The following is a 16919-nucleotide window of genomic DNA, read 5'->3' on the forward strand; positions in this document are numbered from 1 at the left end:
ATATCTGAACAGTGAGGGGTTTCTGATTTTAAATGTTCTTTAATGCTCAATATTAAGCAAAAGATACATGTTTATTCTGCTCCTTTAATGTGAGTATTTTATTCAGGAAAAACAAGAGGTCTGACATATCTCTTAATACTGAGGTGATTTTAACCCTGAAGAGAAACATCCAGCAATGTTATCCTGACTTACGCAAGAGAGTTGCTGTGGCCATTCTACAGATTTAGCATGGTTTGTTTTCCCCTTCTAAAATTAAACTATGTTGCAAGATTAGAGCTAGTTAGTTAGGAAATACCTTGGAATTACTGTGAAAGTATCTGGTTTGTTAAGGCATTTCACTAAAAAAAAGCATGTAAAAATAATGCCTATGAATAAATGATTGGTGGCTAGCATGATTAAGCTAGCCTGGCGCTCAGATACCAAATTTCCAAGGCCAAGCATAAGGCATTTAGCCCTTTTATTCTCACACAGTTTTTAAATTTGTTCGGTATTCACTAACACACATTTCTCAAATTGCATCTCTGAAAAAGCCACTCCCTCTCTGACTTCATATTGTCAGAAACATGATCTCATTAAGTACATCTGTACAGTTTATACGGTGAAAAATTGGAATGAGAAGCACCAAAACTAGCTCTCCTGTTGACTACAGACAAAAAAGATAATTTTTTAAAATATTTTTATTTGTTTTTAAATAGCTTGATAAAACCCATTGAATGGTATTCAGAGTTCAACTGTAAACAGTTACAATACATTACCGCTGTGTATTGATTTTGGACAATAACCCATTTGCAGTGACAATCCATAAGACAAGGCGGCATATTTATAAACTCAAATGCACTGTACTAAGAAAAAATGTAACTGAAAATATTTAAAAGACTGATGTTTAACTCCCTCCTGTGGTGTAAGCGAGCAGCATCACAATCAACAGCTCCTGAAGGCTTAGATAGCACTCTATATTATTCAGAAATCTATATTAACCTCGTTAGGACAACAGGTTTCAAGTTTACTAAGGAAACTCCTCTCACAAGTTAAAAAGTGTTACAATAGATTTCTAAAATGCATACAAAGTTGTAAACATCTTTCACTGGAACAAAAATGGTTTGTGCCAGCCTTCTCCATGTCCCACATGGCAATTTGAAAAAAAAAAAAAAAAAAAAAATTAGGGCCAAAGACCAAGGTCATAGACTAAAATTGTTCTGCATGGATAATATCACAGTTTACAGAAAGTGTCAGCATTTAAAATTAGTGTTAGTCACCAGCAGGTAGCAGAACTCATTTTCAAGAAAGTTCATGGAACACTCGTCAACTTCAAGTGATGAATCAGGCACTAAGCATTAGATTTACCAACTTTTAAGAATAAAAGCTTAAATTACATCTAGGTATTTTTATATTTGATAATAGGTAAAATTGGTTACAAACAGAAAAATAGAGAACACTTTTACAAGTTTGGATTTTAACCATTTTTGCTATCAAGTTTATGCAGATCTTCCACAAAGAAGAGATTTGCGAAACAGAATATAAACATATTGAGATCACAGAAATAAACTGGATCTTCTCAAGGCAGATTCTCTTTCTGGAAGTCCCTCAGGCCATTTTCTAAAATGTTTTAGCCTTCAAATTAAGATAATTTCATCATTAACAATGAAATAACCATGTACTTGGGTCTGAATCTTGTATCACCTATTCCAAAAAAAGACTAAGATAATTGAGATTTTGGAATGCAATACAGGATTCGTTTCAAAGTGCACACCAACAGGATTCACTTAGTGCAGGGTCGTAAAGGATAGCATTGTTCTAATACTTCCATATTATTCTTGTTTTCAGACCGCCAGCAGATTGCCATCTCTGTTCTTGTATTTAAGTATGTGAGCTGATCATAAATACTAGTATTTTCATAGGCAACAAGTTGTTTATTTGAAAGCTCTTACGAATTTACCTCTTCATTGAGGATTAGAGGCTTTGTAGTCAGAGATCAAAAGGGGGTTCATCAGAAATACTTTTTTATATCCTAAAAAGTTCCACCACTAATTGGCTGTGCATCACAGAAACAAGTGTCAGAACATATTTTATTCTATGCACTCTTAGGGAAAAAAAAAAGTTTCAAAATATTAAGAGTACACTCGTGAATTTTTCAGAGGTTTATATTGATAACTTAATAACCTGAAGAATATTGAAACTAGCATAACTGTTGCTTAAGTTTTGACCTCAATGTGTTGGGTAAGCCCCAAATTCTAGCTGCAATTCTCAGATGATAGGGGTACTACAAATTTGAATTAAATATTAGATTTTCATCAAAGCAGCTGTTTTGAGGGGAAAAAGTAGAAATGTCACATTGACTACCTATTGGTCTGTCAGATACAGCACTTGTCATACACCCTAATGACAGACTACGGATGCTTATGTCTCTACATGTTTCTGTCAATTTGTTATGCATAATTAATTAGAGGAGCATTTCTGAAATGGATCGGAATATCAGCATATGCTTATGCTGAGAAATGATGGGGAGGGAAGAGAAGGAAAATATAGGTAAGACCAGGCCATAAAAACAAAAGGAACAATTTGACAATAAGATGATACATCAGGAGAGTACATACAGGCTTGCTTCTTCCAAAAATGAAAAGTGTGTATATTTATAAGGGGGGGTGAGAGAGGAGAAAAGGACAAAGAAAGCAAACTTTGGCGAAGTTTAAGAAAGTGCAGTCTTTACAGTCTTAAAAAAGCCAACAACAAAAACACACAAAAAAACTCCAAACAACAAAACACCAAAACCCAAACAAACAAAACCAACCCAACACTGAAAAAAGCTAAAAAATGTCTACAGATAAAACTGTTTCATGGTGCATGATGATGCACACAGATGATCTGTAAGATTGCACTAGCTAATATCACACCGAGAAGTACAACACCATCTCTACTGCATTTTGCATTGTAATGTCAGAAAGTAAATAAGCATTTGCAGAAGCATTCCAACATCATTCTGTGATAAAACACTTTTTATCCACATGCAGAGCTCTGTGCACACACATTTAAAAGTATATTTTCTTTTTCAAAGCAGTACACCATATAGTAAATTTCCACTCAAGTGTACATTTATAGGAAACTACTAGACAGTTCTCTAAATATTAAATATTTTCTTACTTAATTTGTTTTCTAATGGCAGAAATAGAACTCTCTGCTATGTAGTGCAGGAAAGATCTGGACACTGATCAATGAAATTTTACGAAGCATGAGTTGTTTAGTAGAACCCTGACATTTTGCTTAGAAATACCTCTTTCCAACACCACCAGAAGAGCAAGATAGAGAGGAACTGGAAATAAGAAGGCAACTCCCGGTTCAGTATAAAGGTCCCTTACCCCTACTAAAAATGTTCTTCTTCTGTGGTATAATAATCATCCCAGACAGTCGCAGCCCTAACAGCACATTTACTCAGAAAAGCAGTTTCCATATTTGATTTACCGAAGCCACAGAACTCCATACAAACTGGTTCTCAGCTGACACACATTCCATCTTTTGAGATGAATTAACATAAAAATATTTGTAGGAAGAGAACAGTGGCCTAAACCATATAGTGTTTGATTTATATATAGTTTCAAAGGATTGCCATCCTTCTGGTTCACTATTCTCCCCCGAGACAGTAAATGCCATGAGCATTGTCACCACCAAACAGCTCTATTACTGCAAGAACAGCACTGTCAATTTATGGCCTCCCCAAGCTTAAAGTGCAGTATATTGTATGAGATTTCAACATACCAAACTATCCTTTATTTTAATTTTAGAAGGAATGTTTGAGTTAGAAAGTTACCTTTTAGGTTTTAAGCTATAAAATCCAAGGCAAAGTACATAAAGTATCTTAAAATGGATTAAATCCACTCACTTAAAACATATTCTTTATATCTTGTGTTCAATATGCACATAATACACAAAAAAATCCATTTCACTTAGCTGTATTATATCTGTATTTAAAGTGATCCTGTAGTAAATTATTAAAGGCCACTCACTCAAAGCAAATTTTGCTTAAAACTGGATTGTATTAGCTGGATTGTGATACATTCAATGTTCCAAGATCCCCCTCCTGCATAGGCTTGTCATCAATAAAGTGACAGCCCTTGGCACCCCACTGTACACACATTTGAAATCTAATTTACAGATGTTTTCTCTCATGTTTCATTTCCCCACTCCTCCCCCCCCCCCCCCCCTTTAAAATCACCACGAAGAACAGGCGCATTAAAACCTGGATTCATGCTTTTATGCCTTCCGCTACTCCTCTTGCCTATTAACCTGACAATGTCACCTACAAGTTTTTGTTGTTTATAACTATGGTTCCCTAAATATGTGGTTCCCAAATGATGTACAGCAGAGTAGAGAATCTTCCAGGCCAAACTGTTCAGCTGAACAAACAAGGTGTCAAGTAACAACTACAGGTACAACTGTGTCAATGGATTCTTTATACAGGAAGTTCAGTCACCCAGTTGTGAATGCAGGATTGTGTTTATGTGCAACTTAAGAAAAGCTCACCATTACAGGAAAAGAGTATTTATTTACCTATATAGCTACTTAGAGAAATTAAGATGCAATTGCACAATGTTTTCTTTAGCAACCAAGCCAGTTTAAACAGGCTCCAATGCCTCCCCACCTTCATTCCTCTACCCTCAGCTCTGCCAAGTGTTTTTTGGATCAAGCTGTATGCAGACAATAGCTTAAAACCGTAACTCAAATAAGCTACATACTCTTGGAGAAGTGTATTTGTTTCTGATGTTTTGGGGTTTCAGCTCCACATCGCTTCAGCAATCTTCATCCACAAACACTCATGTTGATACCACTGCAAGGGTGATAAATTGCAGCAGTGGAGATGGGAGTAAATTGTAGGAATGGCTTGACTAAGACAAAACTGTTGCTGTCAGAATAATTACTTGGAATATAATCCATTATTATTTTGAGGTTTTGGGTAATTTTGCAACAGGTAATCATGTGGTCCAAAGTCTAGAAGTTAAACAATTAATAAAAGTACACGCCAGGGAAAAAGTTATTTTCTAAATTAAAGTAAATGGCTTTTTATCTCTTCTAACATTCAGAAGAAATAGCCAACCAATGGGGATAATAAAAACACAACATATCATTTAACATAAGTAGTAGTCTATCTTACTTTCAGCACTCAAATAAGGTTAAAAAATTCCAACATTTCTCCCCATAAGACTGATAACCAGCATCTCATCTTCATAATCAAGGACTTCTCCACACACGTGCTAACACCCAAATAAACACCACATTAGAAACTCTACTGGCTTTCCAGGTTAATTTAGTTCAAACTAAACGCAACATCACTTATTCTCTTTCCAAAATTAAATAAGCTAGCTAGCAAAAAAGGATACTTGGTGTGTGAATCACCAGCATGACTTTACTCTGAATTAAGTCCTCACTTTTAATTCAGGGTGAAGAATGAGCTGAAAACGCAGCCGAACTCACCATATCAATACCTTCTCTTTAGGTAAGCCCCTAGAGTACATTAAGCCCACCTACACCAACTCCCTTGCTGAGACTTTTAGACAGAGTGTTCAAACTTTGACCTACTGCACAACAAGTTTCTCCATCTAAGTGCCCACGGGAGCATATTCCTGCAAATTCCTCCTCACAAGCAATTCTATTGATTCCAACATGCTTGCTCCATTCTTTGCCAAACCCTGTTGTCGGAAGTCCGTCCCAAAGCCAAAGTCAGCAGCCTCAGAAATGATTACTATGGCTCAGTGATAACAATCACTTTTTCAATGAAATAAAACATTCTTTTAGGAAATTGTTTATAGTGTCTATTGCAGCACAATAAAGCTCATGAGATATTGTTTAAATTACAGCAGTACCATCCTCGAAAAGGAACACTATTGAGAACTATGCTGTATCGAAGACCACCCTCCCAACAGCTTTCCAGTTCAAAGTGTTTTCAGGCCTGATACCCTAGTCACTGTTGGATTCAGAGCAAGAATTCAATTCTACAAGAAACAGTCTCACTGGAAATGGTTGTAAATAGTAGCCAGAACACTCCCCTAATACAAACCCTAAAGAAAACAAAGGGTCTGTGCTAAGCAATCAAATTGGGTTCTAGTCTATTGTTAATGGCACATCTGCAGAAGTCCCAAAGTTTTGAGATTATAAAGTTCTTTCCACTCCGATGCAGATATTCCTTACAAAAAAAAAAAAGTTGCTATTATTCCAACAGCCAGTTTTACTATCAATTACACAAGTAGTATATTTACTTTAGCTGTCTACTTCTCACTAAAATCTGACCTGTAACCTTGTCTTTGTTATTTAATCAATTAACTTTCTATTAATGTTAAAAATAGCAATTAAAATCTTAGTACTCTTTTACCTTCACTACTGCATACCAAAGACCTTCTAGTGCAAAAGCTAGCACAGAAATTACTAGCTGTATGATGTGAAATTTTTTAGTCACATACTGTGTACTCGAAAGCATTTGCTTGTATCCAAGTATTTGCTCTGAAGATACAAGGTTTAAGTAACAAAGTTTCTGGTTGGTAGAGAGTCCCACAGCATATTCATTCAGTGAGGCAACTGGAATAGAGTAGAGATCAGGAAGTCCACCAAGATCCAGCTCTTTAAGAAACGCAAGCTGTGATTCATTCTCTTTGCTGCTGCTCATTTCTAATTCCAGAAACTGCAGGTTTTGATCATACTGTAAATTTTCCAGCCAGAAGTGTGCAAAACATAAAAAGTTGTTTCCTGGACAGCATGAGCTAAGATTTCCAGCAAAACTACAAGCTTCCTCCGGCCAGCCCATTACTGAAATACTATTAATGCAGTGAGAAACCCTATCAAGACTGTATTTCCCAGAAGAAAAATGCAGATGAAATGAATCCTTGCAAGCAGCAGCTGCACTTGAGTTCCCCCCTGCTGATTCACTCAAACTCTGAGGCATTTCCTTGCCAATAGAAGGCAGAGGTATAGTATTAAAGAGAGAACAATTCCTGGTGTTAAATAATTCTTGTAAACTGCTAGTATGATTTTGAAAATTGTTAAACATGGAATGTATGTGTGTCAGGTGAGCTGCTGCCTTGTGATGATCTGGGCTGCTGTCACATACTCTTTTCTCGTTTAAATCTTCTTTCTTCATAGTCCTAGAGAAGATGAGCATAGCTTTGCTGTTTCACAACAGGCTGAATTTGAAAAGTGTGATTGACTCCAGTTGCAGCACACAGTGCAAGCAGCACACCAAGTCACAGGTCAGTGGATCTCAATATGGACCTAAAGAGAAATAATACAGAAAGTTATTACACTGATATCCCAGTTTCCTGGTGCCTAGTATATAGAAAAATTAAAAAAAATCTTTAACACAAACAAAAAGAATAACCTAACTGTAGAAAGTAACAGTAGTCCAGACAGACAAGTCTCCCCACAAACTGGGCACATCCAAGGGGGTAGGAAGTATACCCAAATAAGAACTTTCTTCTGTAGTTTCAGCTTAATCTGCTGCAAACTCTCTTTTGGGTAACAGGCATCAAAGTGAGTCAGCAAATGAGCAGCTAGAGAGATTTGCTGCGTAACAGTACGGCTTTCCTTAACCAATAGAAATCCAGGCTGTAACTGATGAGAGGCTTAACAATAAAGGCAAATATTAAAGTAATCTTCCTGTAAACAGATGTGCATGCTTAAATCAGACACACAACACTGGAAATCAAGAATGTACCATGCACAGCTTCCCACAGGGAACTGGTCAGACTGGCTGCACTGGCACAGCGAGACGGTATTAGTTATCCTGTAGTCAAATGGCAAGCTGATGTTGTTACAAGAGAACTGATATGAACCAACACGCATAACAAGCAAAGGCAAGGCATTTTTAGCCACCAAGGTTAGTAAGCTTCGTGTACGACTCCTGGCAGCGTGGCTCAGTTTCAAGCTTCAGAACTGTAGGACAAGTCCCAAAAATGAAAACATGAGATGCCACATTTTGACCTCTTCCCATTTCAACTTACCTTTTACAAGTCACAAAGTGCAACCAGACTTGTCTTTCATCACGTGGCCGCTAGCCAGATGTCAAAACTTTAATTACAGCTATGTTTATGAGGAGAAAGAAAGCGTCCAGTCTCTGGCTCAAGCAGATGTTTGCTGTGATAGTCCATAGCCTGCTTCTGTTGCCAGTTAAGTTAAAAGTAAAGCTTTGGTTTCATCACAAAGATCAATTAAACTTCGACCCAACAACGAGTGGGAGTTCCTAATGTCATTAGGTCAAAGCTGCTTTAGGGAGTTCTGCGTTTTGTAGGAACAGGCTCAAGACAGGAGAGATGCAAATGAAATGTGAACTGTCATTTTCATGCAATGACGTTATTATTTAAAATTACGTTTTCCCTGTTACAATTGTTCTTGACTTAATGGAGGAAATTATTTTATGAGCTCCTTACGGGGTGTCAGGAATGTACTATCAAAATGCACATCTTCACAATTTCTTGTTTGTCGTTAACTACGGCTTAGTAACGCGAATAAACTTGAGACGGGGACGCGGCACGTTCGCTGGCAGCACCCACAGCAACGGCACCGAGTCCCGGACACCGGCAACGGGCAGCCCCGAGCTGGCGGCGGCCGTGCAGGATCCCGGCGACACCTCCCGCGGCGACACCAGGGGCGCCACGGCCTCACCCCCCGCCCAGCCCAGCCCCGCCGCGCCCGCCGTTACCCAGGGGAAGCGACAGCAGCTGCCGAGCCGCCGCCGCCTCCAGGAACGGGCGGCCCCGGCGCCCACCTGCAGCCGCACGTTGAGCATCATGGAGGCGACGATGTAGAGGTAGGGGAAATTGATGCGGAGCTTCCAGGCCAGGTCGAAGAAGATGAGGAGGGTCCTGGTCAGCCCCTTGCAGAACACCCCGTAGGAACGGGCCGCGGCCGACTGGGAGAGCCTGGCAGCCAGGGCGGACAGAACCGCCGCCATACACCCCCGCCCGCGGCCCCGCCGCGCCGCCCGGGCCCCGCAGCCTCCCCCTCCCCTCCCTGCGCCCGGCGCTGGGTGTCTCCAGCGGGGCGGAGCCGTCGCCGGCCCTGCGTAACCCTGACGCCCTACGTCGGGGCGGCCGGCGCGGCGCCGCCGCAGCGCACTGACGCCACGGTCCGGCCCACCCGCGTGCCCCTGTTGCGCATGCCCGCAAGGAAGAGCGAGGCGGCGGGCTCCGCCCCCCCCGACGGGGGCCGGCCTGAGGCGGGCGCGTGGCACGGCCCGCCCGAGGGCGGAGCGCGGGAAGGGGCGACCGGTATGGCGGGCAGCTCGCCACCGCTCGTCCCGTCCCTCAGCGCTGCTGGCGGCCGGCTGGCTTCCGTCCCTCGCCACGGCCCTGTCCCTCGGGTGTTGAAATCGTACAGGAAGCCCGCGGGGAGCTGCTGTGATTCCTTAAAACCACTTCCAGTCGAGCTTGCCCCTCTCAGCTGGGGAGGAGAGGCCTGAGCGCTTGACCCAGGTGTGTGCTCTAAACTTCCCAATAAAAAATTCATGGGTCATCGACGGTGATAATGATTTCTGGGTTTGGGTGGGGTTTTTTGTAATTTTGTTTTGTTGTTTATGCAGTTAGGTGATAAATTCTGTGAGCCAGATACTTCCCCGAGGAAATACCTCCTATGCTTTTCAAGCCAATACGGAAGTTATTTTTGATTTAAAATACAGTGTTCAAGTACAGGCTACACTTTCAGATTTCCAAAATATTTCGTGAACATTTCCTAGGCAGCCCTTTGAGTTAAATTATCATCATGACGCTTTTTTGCAGGTAGGGAAAAATGCTCAAAAAGATTAATACATGACCAATATGACAACAAGGGCCCTTTTTTTCCCCCCTCATAACTGTTCTATACAGTTTCCATTCAATCAACTGTACAATGAAACAAAAATCAATATCTTTATATGAACTCCTTGTAAAATACTATTTCATTGACACAGAATCACACTAGTGCACAGAGAAATAATAATTCCAGAACAAAACTGGACACCTTCCCAGGTTTATCTGCAACCCCTTTGTCTGTAATCCATTAGTTACATAACAGAGCAGAAAATCCTGGAAAAACCCTGTGTGTGTCTGGAAACCATAAACAGTTCAATTAAGGAAACTACAGGCACTGGTTTGTGCTCTCAGGAGTGGGACTGTTTTCAGGACACATGCTGTTGTGAGAGCTGGTCAGGGTTAGGGGTGCTGCAGGCCCCTCCAGCCTGACCTGCAGCTGGCCTGGGTCAGGCTGGAGAGGTAGAATGCGGTTTTAAATGGCAGAACCACTGAGTGGATTAATGCGTTTTTTAACCCCATCCAGCCTCTGAACAGACATGAAGGATCTAAGGCCTTTAGACAGCCCCTTCTTAGTGTGGAAATCCCTGATCTACTCCATTCAGACCCAGCAGGTCACTGCTGTCTTCTCAGCAGATCTGACTCAATTTCAGGCTGTGGAGTTAAATGTCTCAGAGTTAAGATTATCTTACTGATTCTTACAAATCAAAACACCACTCATTCAGATTACAAAGGTCTCAAAGAAAACATATCTGAAAACCTACTTTCTCAGGAACTTGTCCATCTTCCACAGGGCATCCTAGCAGATTCAAAGCTCTTCAGATCCCTCTTTAGCCACAGACTTCTGTCAGTTCTTTAATCAAAGATAAATTATCCTCTCTGAGGTCAGGATGGATCTGCCTATGATTTCATATCTTCCATGTGCCTGGCTGTCTTGAGCCTACCTGTACTATTCCAAAGAGGGAAAATTTCAAAGGACTTGTTATCTGCACTGTTTTCATTTTGGAGAACTTGAAATAATAGCCCTCACTCTCCCCATCAGTACATTCAAAAAGCATCCTTTGGGTTATTATCACAGCAAGCCATGGGAAAAAAAAAAAAAACAAAAAAAAACAAAACCAAAAAAACACCAAAAAAACAAGGAGCCTGAAGTTATGTATGTTATCCATAAAGTTAATGCAATAGCTTCTGATTCCACATTGTCTTAGCCTCTGTCACAAAGTTTTCCAACGACAGGTATGTATGGTGTTTCTGCAAGCAGGAAAGTAACATACACAAGCAGTGGTTTTACCACTGTGTGGTGTGTGGTATCCCCGTCCTCCCTTCTATGTCAGCTCAGCACGTCTGGTTTGTGAAGACAGTGGTGTATCTTTTTTCCTGCTCATCTGAAGTTTTTAATAATGCCATTAGTACTGGAGGCACAGGAACTGAGATGTGTCCAGACCCCACGCTGGAATTCCAAGGTAATTTGAATTCCTTATCATCTCCGTTCCCTTTGCTGTTATACACCGAGACCATCTTCTCGACAGCTAAGCAGAAGTGTGATTTACTGCCATGGGACATTTAGCAGCTTTCCATGATTAAATTGGAATGCAATGTGATACGCAGAGGTTAAATCAGGAAGCTGGTTAACTTTTATATTTATCGTAGATATCTGCCAGATTCTCATTAGTTCTGGCTTATGTTGCACATTGAAACAGATGTGACACAGTATCAATTTAAAAATCTTGATTAACTGTAAATTACTTTTTACACTAAAATAGGCCATATAATTAATTAATAGGTAATATAACCAATAAATTTGTTCATAATAACAAGTTAGCATCGGTATTAATTTGGATCTAATTATTTAAATAAATAGTGAGATTGATAAAACACTCTTCAGCTTTGCAACAAAGAAAGCAGCGGGTAACGCGACTGAATACCAATTCAAGAGATTCAACAGATTTTGTCACATCAAGATCTGGAAATCAGATAATTATTTTGACAGTGAAACTAAATCTCAAAACCATCCCACACTTCCTCCTTTGATTTCAGCCCTGTCATGGTGGTAAAATCCTTTTCAGTTTATCCGGAACACTGATTAATATGCAGAAGTTCAAAACTATTGACATGCAATTTGTGGCTGATGGCTGCAGAGATCATTTTCCATCACTTTAATGCCATCATCCCATTTTTCCTTTCTAACCTTGACTCGTCTTTCTCTGTGGGATCAGACAAGCACATCCTTATCTTTTCAAGGCTCTTCATGTTTTATTTCATTTTACCTAAAATGTCTTCTCAGGTATTCAAATACTCCTCTACTCAAAGAAAAAATGTCAACATTACTGACTTGTTACATTTTCAAAACGTCCTCTTAAGCTTTCTCCATGTATATCCATTACACTTGGAAGCAGTTCCTCGTAGGTTTACGCAAAGATTCCTCTGTTCTCCTCCAGGGCTCTTAAGTTACCATATTTCCAAAAGAATGAAAAATTAGGCCCTTGATGTGCCTACCGCTTAGACCAGTATTATCTAAGTGCACTCCCCTGTGCAACTGTGTCCGTCTGCCCTCTGCTTGGGATAGGCCTCTTTTGGGAAGGGACCTCGCTTCGCTCTGGAGTGTGACACAGAGCAATCCTCATGCTCGAGATCAAGTCCGCAGGGCTCTCTGTAAGAACTAATAGCAACGTAAATAAACTATGAACTTGGTATTTAAATAAGACAGAGTTTAGGGTTATTTATGCTTATAGTTCTTTCTTTCTGGTGCCTTTTTATATCCATTGCTATGTATGCAAAAATTGCATTAAATGATTGCTGAAACAATTACAAAAGACCAAGATCACAACAGAAACTTGAAAAGGGGGAAAAGTCAAATATTTTCAACAATAAACCATTTTGTTCTCTTCAGTTCTATGATCTTCTGGACTTTTTTGGACTGAAAGTTCAGTTAAAAAACAAAAAGCCAGATGGTTCCTAACAAACCCCTTCTTGTGAGTGGATTTTTTAGGACTGCAAGGAAACTTGTCATCAGCTATGGCAGCCCGTCTGCTGATGCCGTGCTTTCCTTCCCCAGCAGTGATCTGCCTTGGCACTCTGGAATCCCAGGCGCCCCTCAGAGAGTTTATTGTGCCTGGTGACAAAAGCGTTCAGTTTACTCCTTTGATTTGTGACAATGTTGAGCTGAGAGCCCCCTCTCTCCAAAATCTTTCAGAAAATTAAGTGTACAACACACTGTGGATTCTAACAACGCAGTGTTGGCAAGATGTATTTAGAGACACAGGAGGCTACCCACAATATGACTAACTCTTGCAGAAGCTGTTGTGTTGTAATGCCGTGTCGCACACAGCTTGCACTGAGGAGTGTTGGTACTCCCAACATAGGCAATATTAAAAACCCACAGGACCTCATTGGAACAGGTATTTTTCATCAGTTTAGTAAAGGCAGGATCTAACATTAAATCAAAATACTTAGCTGCCAGAAGTAAGCAGAAATACCAGTCACCCAACTGCATCTCTCGGTAAAACAGAAAGAAGGTGATTGACTTACGTCACCATTAAACTAGATTGTTTTGCAAGCAGGACAGCTTTGTAATTTTTATATTTAGGAAATGGAGAATAAATCAAACATTCTGGGAAGTCTTCCTCACAGAAATTGTTGCTTAGCAACTTATCAGCATACAATCATTCGGAAAAAAAAAAAGTAAGTTTTTCATACTATTTCTATATTATATTTATGCTAAAATAAGTTATTTTGTACTTATTTATGATATTTATTCCTCTTGTAAGTTATTCAGAATTTCTATGAATGGTTCCAGTGAGGAATAGATTCCAGAATATATAATCACTTTTTGACAATTGTCTTATTTCTGTAATAAATGCACATTTCTGTTCCGAATGCTGACCATGCTGTATGAGGAACCACTGATTTTAGTTTCTGGCTTTGATCTATTGTGTTTTTTTGAAACTGTCTGGTTATTGTCTTCCTTTCCACTGCAAGCGAAACTGTTAGTTGGGTTGTGAGTCACAGCTGTGCAACATGGCAGAGGGAAGTAGGCTTCTTACCACTCCATCTATCCTCAGGCAAACTGACCACAGAAGACTTGGTCCTTTCAGGTCCCTAGCTCTACTAAAGTCCGAAAGCATGTCTGCAAGCCTGGAGCGAAAGAAACTCTAAATCCTTCTAAGCAAATCAAGTGGCCGGGTCAAAGCTTGCAGCCTTCGGTCTTTATTAATGTGAAAAATGATTGGACGGTGGAAGGCAGTAAAACCAGTAATACTGAATGGGCTTATGTAACGGTTAAACCTTTATCCTTTTCCTTAATATTTTAAAGCTAGTTTCTGTCAAATGCCAGATATTAAGACAGGTACAGGCTGAGGGGAACCTGCAGCTTATACATCTGTGTATTTCAGCAATGCTTCACCTCAGGGCATGATATGATGCTTACGGTTATAAAAAGGCTTATCCCCATATTTCTGCTGAGGGAGTTACAGCGATAAAAACCTGAAGTGACAGAGAAAAGGCTCAAGTCCTTGTTTATAAATATATAATGATGTCTCTATTCCAGAAAGCTTACAGCCTTATACAGGGATTACTGTATATAGTCCTACTGCCTTCAACAACAGTTCTCACTGTAGTAAGCACTGTCTGTTACTGCTTGCTAAACCTGAGGGTAGACATAAGTGAATGCAAAGCCTTATGTGGTTTTTATAACTGAAATTCTTGACAGAAGAGATATTTACCAGAAGCTACCTAAAGAAAACACAGGACTTGTTTCTGTTGTGTACATATACCAGCTAAATCATCTATGCTAGTATCACATGAATGTGATGCATTTATTTTACAATGCTTCATTATTAATGTAGAGATTTATATACTAACATTTTATTTTCATGCTCCTTTAATCTGTTCTCTCTGGTGCAGCAAATGCTGACATTTAAAAGTGGTGGTTCCTTTTTTATTGCTGGCTTTGGTTTCTCTAGAGCAGACTGAGTACTAAATTTGAACAGCGTACATATCACATGCTAGTACAGTTTTTTTTCCAACGCTCAGGAAACTAATCATGCCAAAAATGTCTGCCTGGAATATCTAGAAATTGCAGATCACTACTTGTGGATTATATTATTTTCTAATACGAATTTTATGTCATGGTATCTCCCGAGCTTCAGTGAAGATACTCTGAATTTCCTCCACAGTGATAATTAAAACTGTGTGCTCTGTTAGCTTGATAAAGACATGTAACTAAAGAATTCAAAGATTATTAAGCAAAAAAATTCAGAATCTCCTCAGGCAACTGTGCTAGGTGTGAATCTTTAAGTGCTAGCTACTGTCCAAAGAGTTGCCTAAGTACTGCTATCCAAGTGGGAAGGCAGAGGGGCTCACTGTGTGACAGGCCACAGAGGCAGATAACACCACAGGTGGAACTAGAGTCCAAGAAGGAGTTTTGGATGCCTAGTGTGTGCATTAAGATTTCTTTCTACCCATTACTGTATCCCTAATACTACATCACTAATCACCTGACTTCTACCGCCAACTCAAATTAGGATAAAATCAAGCCTTAAGTACAATTTTTAAAGACAATTCTCTGAGCTACTTTAAGATGAACAAGCATCTGGAAAATGTTTTTCTCCAGTAACAGAAATCTCTCTTCATTTGTTTTGGGTGAGAGTTTTTTGCTTCTGATTTTAATACAAATATCTAGTGCAATATGCTGAAAACATTATTCCTCTCTGACACTTTGTGATACACCTTTGTTTCACGTAAAATTGGCTCTTGCACTTCAGTCCAACCCCTAGTTTCAAGTGGCTGTGAATTAAGATTAGAGCTTTTTGCCCCTAAAACAGTTTTTATGCTATAGGTAAGGACAGACTTTTACTTTTGACCTAAATATTGTAGCATATTGTTTCCTGAAGGCAACTGAACAGACCTGGTGTCAGCAGGAAGTGTCATCTAGGAGTAAGAGAATACAGTTATGAGTCACTCTTAGGTGTTCTGTTTGTTTCACTGACGTGTTTCCCTGCGTGTACAATGTGTATACTGATACTTCTCTACTTCTCTGTGCATTTGTTTGTGACTTTATTAATGAACTAACACGTTAAAGAACACGGTAATAGTTTGGGATGAAAGATTCTATACAAGCGCAAATAATTATTGTCTCTGTAATGCTGATAGTCTGTGTCATGGTGAGTAGAACTTTCCACTATTGCATCAGCGTGATTATGCTGCCACTCCCCATCCACAAAGGAGAACAATCCTCCTTCAGCACCAGCACATACGCAACACACACATTCAGACAGCATCCGAAACAATTTTAAATAATTATTTCCTTTCAAAATCTAAGAAAAAAGCTTTCAACAATTGTAATGGATGACAGAAGATAAGGTGATAGATTGTGGAACAATATTACGACTGATCTAAACCTCAGCTTTATGATTCATAATCTGAATTATGGAAAGGTTTGTAATTGGTTATTGTTACTGCCATTCATTATTTTCTTTTTACATACTCTTCTGTGGAGTGCATTTGGAACTATTCTGTATATAGCTCAGCACTGCAGTCGTTATCTATCAAACTGATAATTTTTCTATTAAGTTGTTTGCTATTAACTTCTTACTTCTTTGCCTTGTCCTTCATACTGTTCTCTAAGTTTCCTTCCTTTTGTCAAACTGATGTTTCAATATATTCCCTGTGTTGGTCTCTCCTTTCATTCTCAGGGAAAAAAAACATATCCACAAAGAACGTTAAGCATTTGTAGCACCATGTAAGTTATTTGTTTCTCTTTAAAAACAAACATACTACATACTATTTAAACAAAAAAAAAGATGCAAGAATAAAGTAAAATGTAACTGAAATATAGTAAAGTTTAATAATAGAATAATTAACACATAATGTATTCTAAGGAGCATACACACAAGTAACAATTTGTCTTCCAGGGCAAATAAGGAAAGTTACGTTAAGAAAGATATCAACTAGGATTTCAAATCCAAAATTTTTAACAATCCCAAAAGGCTCCTTTTTGCCATATTTGAGGAAATAAAGATTTACAAGCCTGTGGGGGAAAAAAATTGTATACATCTGTTATTATCATCATCTATCCAAATTGTAATATTGTTTTTAATGACAAGTAAACACTGAATATTTATCTAGGTATTTTCTAATGTTGGCAATTAGATACCCAAT

The 16919-nt window shown here is 39.3% G+C and overlaps 1 protein-coding gene across 1 annotated transcript; it reads right to left on the reverse strand.

The window, feature by feature from the left end:
- Positions 1-2049: 2049 nt before the first annotated feature.
- SMIM10L3 (small integral membrane protein 10 like 3) lies at positions 2050-8979 on the reverse strand. Its single transcript, XM_086760079.1, has 2 exons — positions 8744-8979; positions 2050-7251 (listed from the first exon to the last, which is right to left on the reverse strand). The coding sequence occupies exons 1-2, from the start codon at positions 8927-8929 to the stop codon at positions 7231-7233; spliced, it is 207 nt and encodes a 68-aa protein (XP_086616205.1). The 5' UTR covers positions 8930-8979; the 3' UTR covers positions 2050-7230.
- Between the last annotated feature and the right edge of the window lie 7940 nt (positions 8980-16919).

This window comes from Chlamydotis macqueenii, chromosome 15 (genome assembly GCF_036417535.1).
Source record: "Chlamydotis macqueenii isolate bChlMac1 chromosome 15, bChlMac1.mat, whole genome shotgun sequence".
Taxonomy (NCBI): Eukaryota; Metazoa; Chordata; class Aves; order Otidiformes; family Otididae; genus Chlamydotis; species Chlamydotis macqueenii.

Excerpts from the sequence above, each read along its gene's own strand:
- SMIM10L3 (XM_086760079.1), bottom strand. The coding sequence starts at position 8,929 with ATGGCGGCGGTTCTGTCCGCCCTGGCTGCCAGGCTCTCCCAGTCGGCC. Across the intron at positions 7,252-8,743 it reads TGCTCAACGTGCGGCTGCAG|GTCCATATTGAGATCCACTG; the intron begins GTGGGCGCCGGG and ends ATTTCTCTTTAG.